Source organism: Chionomys nivalis, chromosome 10 (genome assembly GCF_950005125.1).
Source record: "Chionomys nivalis chromosome 10, mChiNiv1.1, whole genome shotgun sequence".
NCBI classification, from domain to species: domain Eukaryota; kingdom Metazoa; phylum Chordata; class Mammalia; order Rodentia; family Cricetidae; genus Chionomys; species Chionomys nivalis.
Window position 1 is genome coordinate 49,301,416 of NC_080095.1, and position 17,145 is coordinate 49,318,560.

The 17,145-nt window shown below is 41.1% G+C and overlaps 1 protein-coding gene across 3 annotated transcripts in view; it reads left to right on the top strand.

Moving 5' to 3' along the window:
- Kcnh5 (potassium voltage-gated channel subfamily H member 5) overlaps positions 1 to 17,145 on the top strand; it is a 294,555-nt gene that overhangs the window by 44,159 nt on the left and 233,251 nt on the right. For 2 of the 3 annotated variants that reach the window (XM_057782948.1, XM_057782949.1), the window contains exons 4-6: positions 764 to 892; positions 11,422 to 11,537; positions 14,706 to 15,098. In XM_057782948.1, the coding sequence (XP_057638931.1) occupies positions 764 to 892; positions 11,422 to 11,537; positions 14,706 to 15,098 (638 nt within the window). Of the gene's footprint in view, positions 1 to 763; positions 893 to 11,421; positions 11,538 to 14,705; positions 15,110 to 17,145 lie in introns of all 3 variants that reach the window. The other variant, XM_057782950.1, reaches the window with a different exon arrangement.

Sequence of the window (17,145 nt, forward strand, 5' to 3'; positions counted from 1 at the left end):
AAGCAGCGTTTCAGGGCCTTAGTTAGGATCCCGACTTGCCAGGGTAGTACGTGTTGCTGTGACCGCTAAGTGGAAACACTTGTCAAAGTGACAAGCCCGGAGAGGCATGTAGGAGTGATCTCTCTCAGTGAGCTTGGTAGATGAAGCCTGGGAGAGCGGCAGAGGCCTCGGGACCCAGACCTAAAGGCGACGCTGCTGTTATGTTAGCAGACTGACTTTGTGCACACAAGTTGGGAAGAGACCCAGTACTTTCCTTTAGAATATTCATATTTTGGGCTAAAAATATAGTCATTAAATTTGAACAACTGGTAGCTGATAGAGAGTCAAACAGGTTTTTTTTTGTTTGTTTTGTTATTTCATTTTGTATTGAGAATTGAATCTAAGACCTCAGGCATACAAGACAAGCATTCCGTCACTGAACTACTTACCCAGCCCTTGAAAGTTTTTTAATTTCAATTTTTATTATTTTGGAGATAATGTCTTACTAAGTTGCCCAATGTGGCCCTGAGCTCACGCTGTAGTCTACGCTACCCTTGATTTTGTGATCCTCCTACCTCAGTGTCCTGAGTAGCTGGGATTATAGGCCTGTACCAGCAATTCTGGTTAAAGTTGTTTTTAAAAATTTTATTTATTCATTCAAGCAACGAAACTATTGTTTTGCCATAGAAGCAGCAGAAGCAAGGCGCGTGGGCAGGGGAGCGAATCTTTGCTGTGGCCCCTGTGACACTCCACTGACTTTTTCCTCCCTCTCTCTCCACTACAGGAACCCCTGTTTGGTTTTACATGCAAATTGCACCAATAAGAAACGAGCATGAGAAAGTGGTCTTGTTCCTGTGTACGTTCAAGGATATTACGCTGTTCAAACAACCGATAGAGGATGATTCAACAAAAGGTAATTCCCGAAAGGATTATCTGTACCTAAGAAGCTGGCGGCCTTCTATCTGCCTCATCTTCTTATGAACCTTCTTTGGTTCTGCATTCATCCTAGTGAGACGCAGCAGGGAATTCCACTGAGTACCGTTAATCCGGGAGCAACCCAATTGGCATTTCAACCGCTTGTACCCAGTGAGCTTTAGCACAAACGATTACACATAGCCCGGACTGACTTCACTGAGCTCCTACCACGGTGCTGTTAAGAATTTGATGGAGTTTTGGTCAACTAATTGAGTTTTACTGGCTGATTGCTTTCAGCTTACTTATCAGTTTCTGTTTGCTCAGTTGTACGTTCTCTTGTGTGGAAACTGTATAAGCTTGTCATAAAGAGAGTGGCTGGCACAATGCAAGCCTCCCAAGTGGAGCATTATTGACTGCAGCATCTAGAGAAGTGGCTACGGAAACCTAGAGCGCTCTTGCCTCTCTCCAATGTAATTTATTCCCAATTTATTTTCTCCAGTTGGGTTTAAATTAGAAGCCGGTGTCACATAAATGAAGACTTTAAAATTCATTTAGAAATAGGTTTTTATAAAATGTTATTTTTTAGGGACCTCTTAGGAGACCAAAAGGAAATCCCTGCTTTTGTGCATTTGCCAAACACTCCCTTCCTTTTTAAAAAAAACCTACACAGAGATTTAAGCTTTCCAGTTGCAACCATAATTACAGAAAATTACATTATTTTATCCTTTGCAGGTGAGTCTAAATGCATAACGATCTATTCACTGGTTCTGTTAGTATCAAATTAAAAAGAGAAACTTTACAATGTGCCAACGATTGAAAATTGGACCAAACAAATTAATTTATATATGTCTCTGAAATTCCAGACTCTATGAAATCACTTTCTGGAAGATTAAGTAAAATATCTAATTTAGGACTCAGATACCCCCTTCCCCCCCTCTCATCTTACTGTATGACCCAAGCTGACCTGATGCTCACTATTTCTCCTGCCTCAGTCTTCCAAATGCTGGAATTACAGGCATGCACCATCACATTCAGCAAGGCCTCCTTAATAAAAATACGAAAACATTTCTAATCACCTCTGCACTGAATTTTGATTCATGTCTTTGGAATGTCACTGTAGCATGGTTAATAAAACCTCAGAGGCAGATATTGGGGTTCAACCTGGAGATGAGAAAAGAAAAGCAGTCAAGCCACTGGAGAGCTCTTACCTCTTTGAAATCTTTAGACTGAAAAAAGAGCCAGTTATTGTCGCAGCCCACTTTATATTCCTCTCCAGTGCTGGGATTAAAGGTGTGCACCACCACTGCCCAGCCTGTATGGCTAAACTAGTGGAGCTTCTGGGATTAAAGGTGTGCACCACCACTGCCCAGCCTGTATGGCTAAACTAGTGGGGCTTCTGGGATTAAAGGTGTGCACCACCACTGCCCAGCCTATATGGCTGACTACTGGGGCTGTTTTGTGTTCTGTTCTTCAGGAAAGCTTTATTTATGAAAATACAAATGAAATAGCGCCATATTTCATGGTGCTTCAGACAATGGCCAGAAAAGGCATCTTTTTCTCAGTTGGACATGGAGCACTCACCAGACACACTACACTCTGAGTCCTAAGACCTTTTGATCAATTTAAATGAAGAGATACATTTGAAAAAATGATTCTCAGATCATAATGCAGTTAAATTAGAATTCTGGTTTTTGTTGGCTTTACATCTAACATCCACTTATGAGTGAGTACATACCGTGTTTGTTTTTCTGGGTCTCAGCTATCTTACTCAGAATGATTTTTTTTTCTAGTTTCATCCATTTGCCTGCAAATGTCAAGATGTCATTGTTTTCTACAGCTGAATATTACTCCATTGTATAATGTACCACATTTTCTTTATCCATTCTTCAGTTGAGGACATCTAGGTTGTTTCTAGATTCTGGCTATTATGAATAATGCTGCTATGAACATAGATGCAGGGATGAGGAACTTGGTCCTTCCTCAACCTAATGTGTCAGGCTTCCTTGACTCCCCATGGGGGGCCTTATCCTTTCTGAGGAGTAGATTGGGGGTGGGCTCAGGGGGAGGTGGGGTAGTAGAAGGAAGGGAGAAAAGGGAACTGTGGTTGGTATGTAAAATGAATTAAACATTTAAAATAAAATATAAATTAGAACTCAATAACTTAAAGATTTGTTGAAAGCTACAACAATTTGGAAATTAAACAACACATTTCTAAATAATCTATCAGCCAAAAAAATCTTGTTACACATACTTTGAACTAAATGAACATTTAGCTTTTTCAAATTTGTGGAGACTGTAAAGATGGTGCTTAGAAGAAAATATGTAATGTTAGATGCATATATTGCAAAAGAAAATGACTAAAAGACCCCAGTAACCTAGTTTCCATCTTGGGAAGCTATACAAAGAAGAGATTTTTAAACCAAAGCAAGCTGAAGACAAGACATCATGAACCATGTGGGAGAAATCATTGTAAAAGAGGCCTCTTCAGGGGAAAACCACCAAAACTCCAGGCTAATTCCTACAATGAAATACCATTATAATTAATAAATCTCTAGCTCTGGTAACCAAGAAAAAAGGGCCAGGCACATATTACCAATAGTGGAAATGAAAAGCCTGCCTCCACTCATCCTGTGGCTACTGAATCTGGGCATTGATCACCCCGTGGCCACTATCAGAGACTTTTAGGAGATATATCAACCTCTCAAAATTAACTTGGGGAGGGGAGAAGCAGAAAATCTTAACTACCCTGTCACCATTAAGTAATTATGTAGTAAAGAATAATTTACCCAAACCAAGGCAATAGAAAGTGTGATTAGTTTTATCAGAAGACCCTAATAAATGCAGAAGGAAGACATTTCTCTTTTTCCTTCTTCAGGATTTCACACACGTATATAGTGAAATACGATCATAGCTGGCCTTATTCCCCTCTTCCAAGTTCTCCTTCCCTTCCCCAAACTCTGCCTCTATGTGCTCAGCCCTAAATGCCCATCTTTACCAACCTCCCAAACCACCAAGGCTCAAGGAACGTTTTGGAAGCAGAGGCAAAAAGAACGTAAGAGCTGGAGGACAAGGAGGAGGTCTGTGAACTGCTGTCTTCTGTATGTGGCATGGCTGTTGGACACAGGAGCTCACAGCACCTGTGGTTGCCTGCACAAGGCCCGCGTGTTCTTTAAGTCTTTCAGAATGCAGAAGCAGAGGGAAGTCTCCTAAGCCACGAGATAAGGCCAGTACCATTCTGATACCAAACCCTGAAAAGATACTACAGAAAAGGGAAGTAATAGGTGAGGTTTTCACGCTTTACATAAAATATTCCATAAAACTGATTTCACAAAATGTAAGAAGAATTACACATGACAGTTGAATGGATACAGTCTTCAGGAAACAATCCCCCCAATCCATCCTATCAGTGAGGTGGCAGAGAAAAGCACATGATCCCATCAGTAGGCATAGAAAAAGCATCTGAAAAAAATTCAACACTTATTCTTGATTAAAAATCCCCAGGAGAGTAGGAATAGGGGTAGTCTTCCTTTTTCATAAGAAACATCTGTAAAAACCTTATGACTAACAGCGACTTGGATCTTTGAGTGAGGAATTAAAAAAAAAAAAAGAGAGATAAATGATCGCTACATGATTGGTGACCTAAAATACTCTTCAAATGAATTTCAATGTCTTCATACATGAATAGCAGTTAACTTGAGTGTATTTTTTAATCATATTTTTACCCCCAGATATACATATATTTATATTAGAGGATTATTTTCTTCTTATTTGCTTTGTAAATTTTATGAAACAGTTGAAGCTGGTCAAGGAAAGTGCAGTGCTTCCCCACCAGTCTGACTCCTAAATCTTAATGGTAGTTAGTAATTTTGTATCTATGGAAACTGGGAGTTGGCAGCATTTTGCCATGAATTGGGGCACATGTGCTGACTTTTATCTCTGAACTTAATGCTTCTTCCTTCTTATGTTCTCTCAACTCCATCACTCTGCATCTCCCTAGGTACCGCAGAGTGCTTGTAAGGCAAGGTCTCTTTCGAGTCAAATTGTCTACACTTATAAATTATGTTGAATAGCCCAGACAAGTCAGGCTACTAGACTGTTGAACAGTGAGTTCAATAAGTATGTAAATCAAGATCCAGTGGACAGTATTGGTATAAGACACCTCTTTCTAGTGCTAGACGTTCTAGAAGATGGGCTAATTTGAGAAGAATTTTTGTTCTTAAACTCTTGTATGCCTTCCCTCTACATAACAGATTACTGAAAAAGCATTGCATAATGCAGCTATGAATGCTGCATATGAACTATTTTCTATTATTCATGTGAACTGTACATTTAACATGAAAAATTCAAAAGACATGAAATATTTATGCCATTAAGTCATCATCCTGCTGTATCTTTGAAGCTAGTGATATAGGAACCAGGGAGCATTTTGAGAGGCTTGGTAAAATAGTGTATTTTTTTTCCATTTTAAAAGACAAATAAGAAGAAATGATACTTTTGGATAAATAGCACGTGTAATCTCATTATCGTACTGCAATATCAAATTGAATAAGAAGATTGTGATTTCACCTTTGATCCAGCCTTTGGCCTCGGAGTTACTTAAGATAAAGTTTTTCATTATCTCTATAGGAATATCCCATTCTAGTAACCTTACTTTTATTGTTTTTTTTTTTCCCCAAAAGTTGAACTGAGGCTATTCCTTGGGATATAGGAGTGGCCCCTTTTCTAGTATTCCAGGGGGATAGACTAGCAAGTTAGTAGGAGAAGCTTCGCTCCAAGTGCTCCTGTGTCCTTGGTGATCAACTGGGTGTGAGGATGGGAAAGCACACGTGAGAGGAGTTAAGAGCATGAAACCATGATGAACGGAGGGAGACACAGGACCACTGGGCAGCAGGGTGGTCCTCTGAGGTTCTTGATCGAGAGTTCCACTAGGGTCCATGACCATCTTTCTGTTCTCTGCTTCTGTCCAGTCAGAGGGATGGAGATGAGCAGGGGGTACAAAGCTGGATCTATCTGAAGTTCAGCTTTTATTGGGTACAAGAGAAAGAATCTCAAAAAGGACTATTGGTTAGACAAAGGCTGTGTCCTTCAACGATCTGCAGATTTGTTGCTTTACATTCATCTCCTGTTTATATTGGCGTCGCCCCCCCCCCAAAAAAAAAAAAAACCCTGGACATAGAGTTGAAAGACTTGAAGGCATGGACTGCGGACTTTGTTTCTGAATCAGCTCTGGCAATGACCGTGGAAGTTATGGCTGCAGTCACCGAGTGAAGCGCTGCTCATAGCAAATCCTCCATTCACCAAAATTTCATCCTGAGTGATTTTGTTTCCGTTCTTAAACTGGGAGGATATCCATAATGCCTTTGAATTATGCCGTAAGGGATACAGCAAAAATTCCTGAAGGGAAGACTATCAACTCTGATGGATAGTCAATGCCTACAAGGTACCCAATGATCATTTTTTCTCATTTCACCAAATTTGAAATTAATATTATTATCTCCACTTCGCTGTTGAAAAGCCTAACACTCAGGCTGACTTCAAGCCTCGTGTTCTCCAGATTATCCATTGCTGTCTTGTCTTCTGCAGTGGGAATTCACTGGCAGGCACAGTCATATTACCTCTGATTCCAAGCACAGGCCTCAGGAGGATGCTCTCTTTCTTGACTGAGTTGTGCTCTTAGAACCAACGAAATTTCCTGATGCTAATTCCACAGGGTCAAGTCGTCTTATTATCTTTCGTGCCTGGTACTGCGATATTGAGCGTGTTGTTCAGACAGTCAGTCAATAGTATCTAAAACTTTATCTGCCATCATGTGCAAATTGCTGTCTGGAGGTCTCCACTGTTATGTGTTCTAAAGATCATTATCAAAATCTCTGCCCATTGAAACAGTACAGGATTTTCAAAAAGACTTCCAAACTGCTAAGATAATTACAGTGTAAAATGCCCTCTGCCAAGTAGTTATGACACCTTTTTGCCAATAATGAGACAAAAAAAATTCTTCCAGAATAAAAATAACATCAAGAAAGTAACCTACTTGCAAAAGCCAATGATTTCTTTAGAGAGGAGACGACGGAAGAAATAGAAGTAATTTTGCCAGTCAGTCTTGTTGGCCGAGAGCAAAACTGTTTACCTAAGCTCTTTCCTTATGGATTGGAATCTTGTGTTGCAGTCCAATAGATTGATTTAACTGCCTCTGTGACTTCCTTTCATTTTTAAGATTAGACAGTCCATGACAAAGAGGTTAATTGCAACCCAATAGAGCTAAACTAATGTTTTATTAAGAAGGAGTTGGCAGCCCGAGCCTTTAGGAGAACAAATGTTCTCATAATGCCATGAACAACTTACAGTGCAAGCATTCTGCTCATCATACGCGACTGTCTGTTCATATTACCCCATATCGATCACGTCTAAGTAACATCAGCGGACTGCTGAGCAATCAGTCGCACCAGTTAGGTTTCTGTCGAGGCGAGCTGGGGAAATGCAGTCCCGTGGAGATGGGAGAACTGCTGAGGAGTCTCTTTCTCTGACCTAGACAGTGTGGCTGTCTCTGACTTTTTCAAAGTTTGTCTGTAATATGGTGTGTGGAGGGGTGGGGAAAGAGCAAATCAACTCAACTAGTTAAGAATGGAGGCAATGCCAGAGCACGAAAGGGTGGCGTTAGAAAATTCAAACTGGTGTGGTTTATAGTAGTGAAAAATCTAGAAATGTCTAGAGCACTTATTAGTGTGGTTTATGCATTGTCAAGGACAAGCAAGTGCCCCATCTTAGAGGTACTGGGAGCAAGAAAGAGGGAAGCATCCTTGTGGGGAGATGAGAAGGGAAATTTCAGGTTATTATCTTTCATGCAGCTTTTGTTTGCTCGAAGTATGAGGGTAGGCGGTGGGAGTAAGGAGGTATGGAAGTCTTCAGAAAAGTGCTAACATTAGTGCTTTAGAGTCAAGGGCAGCAAGAGTGTCCCACTGGTCAGTGAACTCCAGGTTCTTGCACTTCTACTAATTTACATATGAAGTAGAACACATCTTGACTTAACTTTGGTCCTCCACCTTCTGGGGCATGTTGATAGCAAAATCATAAATGATGACTCCCTGACAATTGCCCTGGACTTTGGTTTCTTTAGTAAGAAAGAATCCTTTGTGATCTTTGCTTGTTAATCCCCATGCCAGAGCTGACCCATCACCTAGCCCCGCCTTTCCTTCCCAGCTAGTGGTTCCTCAGGATCTTTCTGAAGATTAGGAGCACTGTCTACCTTCTTCACTCCAGAGTTCTTCCTTAATGTCATGAATAGTATTGACACCCACTGAAAGCTGAGCCCAGCTTTTTTGCTACATTTTGAAATTATATATAAGGCATTTGATATGCTAATCCCTGTATAACTTTTTCACTCCATGTTTTATTTATTCTACAAAAATAAAACTAGTGTCCTTTAAAAATTGTGTTGATCAGATTATATTTAGTCATTTACAGACATATTTAAAAAAGGATTTTATGAGTATTTAAATTAGGAACTACTGCTCCCTTGTTAAGAAATGCCGCACTATCACTATATGACAATGGCTCTCATAGTTGCGTCTCTCCTTCACCTCTTATTCCCTGCATAGTGACGGAAGAGCAAATGCCAGCCTCCTGAAGGGCTGTGTTCCTTCTTGACTCATGGGATATACCCCTCCCACATTTCCCTTTTGATGCCAGATTTTTTTTTCTAGACAAACATTACTGTGTACACAGAATGAAAATGGTTTTCTCTTTTAGCCCCTCTCAGATATACAGAAATTCAACATCACCTTTCTTAGAAATGTGAACCTTCACAAAGAAAAAAGAGGAGCTGGGAAGTTTCTAGAAATAGCCTATGCAGCTATAACACATAGCTGATGTAAGATGAGGAATGATCAGATACACTTCAGTACATTGATGAGAGGTGATCAAAATAGTCACTGTCACCTGAGAGCATCCTATCATTTACACCCACTCTGCTGACCAAGACCCACTGCAATAAGACGTGAATGGGCTCTTGTCTCAACTAAGAATGGATTAATCGGCTATCGTCTGTTAATTTACTTACAGCCTTTAGTGCCACCGTGAAAAGATGAACTTTAATAACTCAAAGTAAACCATGCTTACACCAATGTTGTTACTGTCACGTGATGTGTGGACTATGGAGTCCGGATGAGGGCACACCCCTCCTGCAGGTGTATAAAAGAGGCTTCCATAAGGCAGTAGTCCTTCACGTGAATCTGAACTGTCCTTAGCCAAACAGATGGGGAGGGGGAGAGAACCATAGGCAAACAGGAGGAGTGTAATATAGAAAAGAGTGGGGCATGACAGTATGTAAAAGAACTCTGGAAGATTTAATTATATTTCAAATTTGCTCTTCAATTAATTTTCTATTGATTTAGTAAGGCTGGAGAACAGTAAGGTGGCAGAAGATAGATGTAGTGTAAATCCTTGTGGGTAAGAGCTAAAGGACCTCTTCCAAGGACACAGTGTTTTCTTGGAAGTCTCCAGGTTGACATGAAGGATTGAAATGGGAAAGCATAGTTGGATTTGTGTTTCAGAATGGATCTTGCCCGCGTGTGGATATGTTCTCAGGGACTGTCCCCTGACGGCAGTGACCCGTGTTGCATTGCTTGACAAATAAGAATGGAAGGAGTTCAGTTTGAAAGATTTGTAAGTTATAAACTGGAAGGCTTATGCAGGAGTGTGTGTACATGCTTGTGTGTGTTTGTGCGTCTGTGTGCATGTGTGTGTAATAGTGAACGAAGGGCAGTGGGTGTTAAGTTACTGGTTTTGTATGGTTAGAAATGGCACCAGTTAGTTTATCAAGAGTGTATGAAGGGTTTAGGATGTGTAACATGGAGAGGGCGTAATAACGAGGTGAGTTTTAGGCCTGCTGGGAGCAGATGTCTGTAGAATGCCTTAGAGGAGGCTGGCCAAAGGCAGAGAGATGTGCAGGTCCAGCACACAGAAGAGAAGTCAAGGTTGGTGATAGTGAATTCAAGTAGATTTTGTAGGTTATTTCTGGTGTCTTAGTTGCCTCATTGTGAGACTGGAACACTGTCTAGAACCTTGGGTTACAGGTAATGTCCCTGACATGATTTTAAATTCCAGACTAGGGAAAGGCCCATTAATGAAGAAGGAAAAAGGACTTTCTGTCAATGGATGTCAGTTTATTTCTCATGCAATCACTGAACACACAGAAGGAAGTGAGTTCATGGGAGTCGTTCCAAGTCTGAAGGCTAACAGCAACGTCCAGCATTGCCTGTACTCTGTGATCCGACAGGCATTCGTTTCTTGTAGGCCCAGGGCTCACTCCTTCAGGGTTTATTGAATCAGTGAGATTTTATCATGTCTCTGGGTTCATCCCTTTTAACCAGCTGGAGGCTTCACTTTTAAAGAGTTGTTTGGAGACCACTCTGTCAGTGGGTAACCCTACAGACATGATTGAGTAGCTCTAGAGAGATCTTCAACAGAGTGGAGCTTTAAAGCTAGTTAGAGGACACAGAGTTGAGAGAGGGCCACGGGATGGCTCGTTTTGCTCTATTTGTTCATATCTCTTTGGTGTTTCTTTGAAATAAATGTTGTTCATAATGCCAAGCAGAGGCCCCAGAAGAAAGTTTTTTTTTTCCCCATTAAATTCACATTCCTTTCTCCCCAAAGCAACTTCTCTTCATGAAAACATGGTTAGGTTTTTAGATACTCCAAGCATAACTTTTTAGATATCACCGCCGTTGTTAATGGGAGAAATAACATTTGTTATGCTACAAGGAAGGTGCAATGTGCAATATGAACCATAATAGGCACAGTTGGAATTGACTTTTCCTCCTAGGTGGGCACCTCTGTCTACAACACACATTAGAACTCTCTTCATTAGGGCGGTAGCAGCCACTCTAACAACCAACAATAATGTAGTAAGGTTATGTATTTTTTCTATTAATAAGGGAAAAATTGATTTGACACAGGAGAAGCACATTTCCTGTTCATGAAATAATCCCAAGCAAGTGGCCCTGGCTGGCATCTTTCTACACAGCGATCCAGTGGCTTTTCCTTCCTCTAAGGGCTTGCTATTTGCATACAGCTGGTAGAAGGAGTAGGAAGTGTGATACCAACTTGCTTCCGAAATAGGGATACAGATGTGGCATCGTTGTTTCTGCTTCGAGTCCATTAGTGAGAACTAGGGACTTGGAACGCACAGATGCATGGGATGCTGAGAGAGGAGCTGCTGGCTAGGCAGCTGTTTCCCCTTCACAAACCCATACAAATCGAGCAGGACCAGGTAACTTTCTTAGCCTATTATCTACCATGACTACAGAGACTACGCAGTAGATGCGAGAAAGACCCAAATGTTACAAATATTAGAAAGTACCTCATTTTAGCCACACTTCAAATATGATGGTGTTTACACAGGAACGAGACAGACACTTTTCGGTTTTTCTGGACAGCCTGTGGTTGCCGTGACCCTCCAACTATCTGAGAATGCTGCACTTTCAATTCATTGTATGTGAATAACCAAAACTCTCTTTTCATCTTTTTAAGGTTGGACAAAATTTGCCCGATTGACACGGGCTTTGACAAACAGCCGAAGTGTTTTACAGCAGCTTACACCAATGAATAAAACAGAGACAGTCCACAAACATTCACGACTAGCTGAAGTAAGTATGAGAATGACTTTGCTTTGCAAGGAAGAGGCCTTGATACGTTTTCCCCCAGATTATTCAGGATAAGCCAATTGCGTAGGTGATAATTTATGTTTTCTTTGTAGAACTGCAGAAATTTGAAACATGCCTTTTCATTCTCTTCAAGTTTTGCATGGAAATGTAGTTCATGCTTTATTGGGTGATGCGTAGAGACTGTGTGATTTAATTGAACAAATAGAACAGAGAATCCACTCATTCATTTGTGTGTGTGGAAAATACTAATTGAGGGTTTCCATTGTATTTGGATTTCTGTAAAATGAGAGGATGTAAAGATGAATAAGAATTGGGTTGTTATTAAGGAATGAAAGACACAGGACAGGAAACGAATAAAGACTTTAAGATATTGTAGCATTTACCCAGACTTGGGACTCTAGGGTCAGTAACGAGCATGTACTGGTACTCAGTGGAGTCAATTCAGGAAATAAATTAAAATAGAAGAGTCACGGCTAGCGAGATGGCTCAGTAGGCAAAGGAGCCTGCTGCCAAGTCTGACATCCTGAGCTCTATTTCTGGAACCTATATGGTGGAAGCAGAGAACTGACTTCTGCAAATTTCCTTTGGCCTCCACATGTGTGCCGTGGTATACACTCCTCCCCAAATGTGTTACACACACACACACACACACACACACACACACACACACACACACAGAGAGAGAGAGAGAGAGAGAGAGAGAGAGAGAGCGCTACCAAAATTATGTTGCGTTCATAGTGGGAATTTGTAAAGTATTTTGAGTTAACTTAGCAAGAAAGAGAAAGACACCATTAAACCCAGGTGTCCACTGATTTACACTGCCAGAAAAAAGTGAGCTGAGGCACTTCTTAATTAGTTACAAATACCAATTCTAGTTTAGAGAGGGTTGGGAAATAAAGTCTATTCTCTAAATTTAGAGTTATGGAGTTTTCCTTAGCTTATAACTAACAGACCTGTGACAGTTTCTTTTTTCCTTTTCTAAATAACTTTTGATATCATGGAGAAAGAACACTTCATGGAACGGCCATGCTTAAGCTAAAATAGGCGTGGCTATCGTATTAGGTGATACTGTTTACACAGTGTGCAGAGGTGAACTGCATCTGGCTTGGGAGCTGGAGCAGCCAGGTGGACCTGCCTTGTCTGAGGGTGCTCCTTAAGGAGTACTGCTTGCTTCAAAGTTTCCTTCTCTTCTGCTTCAAGAGTCCAGTTCCTTCGCCAAGCCCAGCCTAAGAGCCCAGCTTGTGTCTCTGAGCTGAGGTTTCTTAAGCCTGCTTCCTTCTGGCCCCTGTCTCCACTCTATTCTCATGCCACTGTAAGTGAAATAACCCTGGGCGACATAGCCGTCACCGCCTCACAGAGGAGCGCAATTCAGTGCTCCTGTCCAACTACGTAGGTTGGGAATGAAAAAGAAGAAAAAGATACTAGTGTGAGCTACACATTGTCATCCCATGGTAAAGGTAAAATACAAACTTTTCAGAAAATCCACCCAGGCCAGTGTCACCTTCCTGGGGGAGTGGGGTTTAGGTGTGAATATGCCACACTTTATAAAACCTCCTCAGAAGATTCTAATATGAGACAGGTTTAAAACACATGGAATTATTCCTTGTGCTCAAACTATAGAAGGTATAGATAGATATAACTAGCAAAGAGAAGCATTTTCTATTTCCCCTTCTTCCAGGGAAATTGGAGCTGATGGTGTTGGAAGGTAAGAGAGAAGCCATAATTATGTGCAGTTCTTTTGGTCTAACATGCCTCCCCAACATGGGGCTTACATTCCTGCTAGGATAAACTGCTACTAAGCGATTTAAAGCCATAGGGGTAAAATATATCTGGGGCACTGAGAAAGTAGGCAAATGCGTGAAATATCCCTAAAGTAGTTCTAAGAGCCCCAAGTAAAAATTGTTAGCATAGCAAAGAACTAAAAGAAATACTAGCAGCATTTTCTGATAGTGAAGATAGCAAGATCTTATATACTCAGTTTCCAGTTATGTAAACTCGATGTATGAGAAATTTTGAGTATACTATTCCAGGCTTCAAAAGGGGTGTGTGTGTGTGTGTGTGTGTGTGTGTGTGTGTATGCGTGTGCGTTATGGAAGACAAGCCTTCAAGCTATATGCTAATTCTTATCTTTGTTTATTCATGTATTCAAATGTTTGATGCATTTATCTCTTAGACTCCTCCCTCCGTGGGTCTTTTTTTTTTTCTAGAAGCATTAAATAACTGATTGCATGAGTTGTAAAAGTCCTCTGTAAACGTTACTTAAGAAAGCCCCATTGCCACACTCCTTGATACTTCCATGACGCTAGTGAAATAAATACACGAGGCAGAAGTTTTAGATGGGATCCTTCCACTAGCTTCACATTTCCCAGTTTCCAATAGGCAGTTTCAGTCCTGTGCTGCACCTGCCACCTCTGACCCTTGCTGGGTCATCTGCTTTTCTCCTTCTCTCATTTTAGACTTAACAGAGTAAGTTCAAATTCATATCAACTTGCGCTGATAATTTTCCATTTGCTAAAAAGGCACAGAGAGCTAAACCTGGTACTTAGTGTCTTATCTCATTTACTAAAGGAAGCTTGCACCTGACGAGAAACACAATGCTCTTTTAAAGCTCTGGTTTTAGAGAGACAAGGAAAAAACAACCACTTTTATCCCTAACACTGCCCTATTAGCCATCGGAACACTTGCTGAGCAAGGCTGCCAACACTGAAGCCCCGGGGTTCGGGGAGGCCATCAGAAGCAAAAGTATATTTTCTAAGGTGCTAAATATGAGAGTGTGTAACAAGTGGTGGTCAGTCACCCACCAAATAACTATGGGACAGTCGATGAAAGACACGTGGTTCTTGTCAGGCTTGCCTGGAGCATGGGCAGCTGCACCTGAGACACTGTGCTGTGGGTCAAGGATGGACACTGGAGAGCCGAGCAGATGGACTAGTAATCAGATCAGCTTGTGGAGTAGCCGGACTTCCATACGGTCCTTTGAGCAAGCTCTAGGACAGTTCTGAAGAGGGAGAGGAATCGATAGAGCATGATTGGCTTAAAACCGAGAATTGTTAGACTCAGCCTATGGTTTGACTGATCCCGGTGGGTGTACAGTCATATCTGACTTCAGAGAAGCCCCCATCATTTGTATGCACTTTTTCTTCCTTCTAGGTTCTTCAGCTGGGGTCAGACATCCTTCCTCAGTACAAACAAGAAGCGCCAAAGACGCCGCCACACATCATTTTACACTATTGTGCTTTTAAAACTACTTGGGATTGGGTGATTTTAATTCTTACCTTCTACACGGCCATCATGGTTCCTTACAACGTTTCCTTTAAAACAAAGCAGAACAATATAGCCTGGTTGGTGCTGGACAGTGTGGTGGACGTTATTTTTCTGGTTGACATCGTTTTAAATTTTCACACGACTTTTGTGGGGCCGGGTGGAGAGGTCATTTCTGACCCAAAGCTCATAAGGATGAACTATCTGAAAACTTGGTTTGTGATCGATCTGCTGTCCTGTTTACCTTATGACATCATCAATGCCTTCGAGAATGTGGATGAGGTAAGTGTTTTGTTTTTGTTTTTGGAGTATCGGAGAGCAAATGTTTTGAAAACAACAGAGTAAAAAGATTCCACAGATGATAAAATGTCTTTTTCAGTGCTCCTGTTTTGTTTTCCATCCCGATATTAGTAAGCATGTGCCACAAATTATAGATGACTCTCTTAAATTAACTTTTAGCCATGTTTTCCCCATGATTTCTGGCTGAAAAAGTGAATTACTAGAAAAATGATTCTGGTTGAAAGTTGTGATGAGCAGGAGAAAGACAGGAGGAAGAGGGACCTAAAGGAGGAGCAGGAGGAGGAGGAATAGGAGGAGGAGCAGGAAGAGGAAGAGCAGGAAGAGCAGAAGAAGGAGGAGCAGGAGGAAGAGGAACAGGAGGAGGAGGAACATGAAGACAAACTAGCAGCATTTAGAGTCAAATATAGCTCACAACTTATTTCCCCCAAATTGAATATTGAATTCTTATTTTGATACTGTACACATAACTATTACTTTATGGAAAAATTAATGAATGGTATCATTTCTCTAATTTTAGATTCTGCATCATCAAGCTGTTAAAAGTACATTTATTTCTTTTGAAATTATCTTCTGGAGAGAATTAAGAGGCATTAACTTTGAAAATGCCAAGTACACGATAAAAGGCAATAAGTAGCATTCCATTTTCCACATGGATTATTACACGAGCATATTACAACTTAAGCTATTTAGAACACAAGCATAAACATTCTAATAAAACCATCAGTCATTTGCGGAATTGAATGAAGTTGATCTCACAGAAGTAGAGAGTGAATGATGGTACAGAGCCCTGGGGTGTTTGGGAAGATGATGAACCAAGACTTCAAAATTTCAGCCAATCAGAAGGGTTGAGTTTAAAGGGTCTATTGTGTCATATGATGGCACAGTTAAAAATATGCTAGATTCTTTAAAAGTGCTGACTGATTGTGTTGATACTAGAGAATGGGGTCTACTGGTCAAATATGCATTGCTCTAGCAAGATACCCAGTCAGATCAGTCATAGAGGCAAAAGTTTATTCTGTTCATAGTTTTCAAAGTTCAAGAACAAGATTCAGCAGCCCCATTTCTTTGTGTCTTTGATAAGCATGTGGTGGCACATGTGACCACGCCTTACACCATACATACACACACACACACACACACAAACATACATACATATATATGGTATAGACACATCTTACAATCCATTTTAAGGCACACTCCCAGTGGCTCAAGGGCTTTCCCTTATTTTCTAAAGGTCCGCAGTACCACCTTGGGAAAGAATCCCCTAAATATGGGTCTCTGGGGGATGGCCAACATCCAAACCATAGCAGGGAGTAACTGTTCTCAACACAAAATTGATAATGGAGAGAGGCAAGACAGGTATTAACTAGATGTATTTAGTTATCCCATAATGTCTGTATAAGTCAGAGCAATATGTACACCTTCAGTGTATACGTTTTTGCTAGTCGATAAAGAAGACAAAACTGTGAGTACAAGCTTGGTTGAGTCATAATATGCCGACACAGAACTGTTTTAAAGGATACTTGACCTCATTAATCCCAAAGACACTGCAGTGTAGCCTACTCTGAGATCCTCTTTTCAGTTATAACCCTGAAAGGTTGGAGCTGTATCACAAACACCAGGCTGGTGAGTACAGTGGCCGAGGAGGTGTGCTGCTCATACCTCCCCTCACGATAGAGTGGGGCAGCAGCGTCCTGGGCCGAGCTCTGTCTGGCCAAGCTGGTTGTTCCCACATTTTCAAGCTCAGAATTCAGAGTCTCTTGAAGCTGGCTCCTGCAGAAAGTGGCAAGAGCCAGAGCTCAGGCCACTTCCCTTTTAAGTCTTTGTGCAGTCAGCTGCTAGAAAGCAGACAATGCACCACTAAACACGGTTGTCTGAAGGTGGCTGTTTTGGGGGGCTGCTGCAGTGTCACCCCAAAGCCACATTTTCCCAAAACTTCTTTTAACCAGTGATATCATATGAAGGGAAGCCCATCATTAAAAGCGATCGTGGGATGACTTTTATTTTGCTGTTGTTGATTATTTACTTT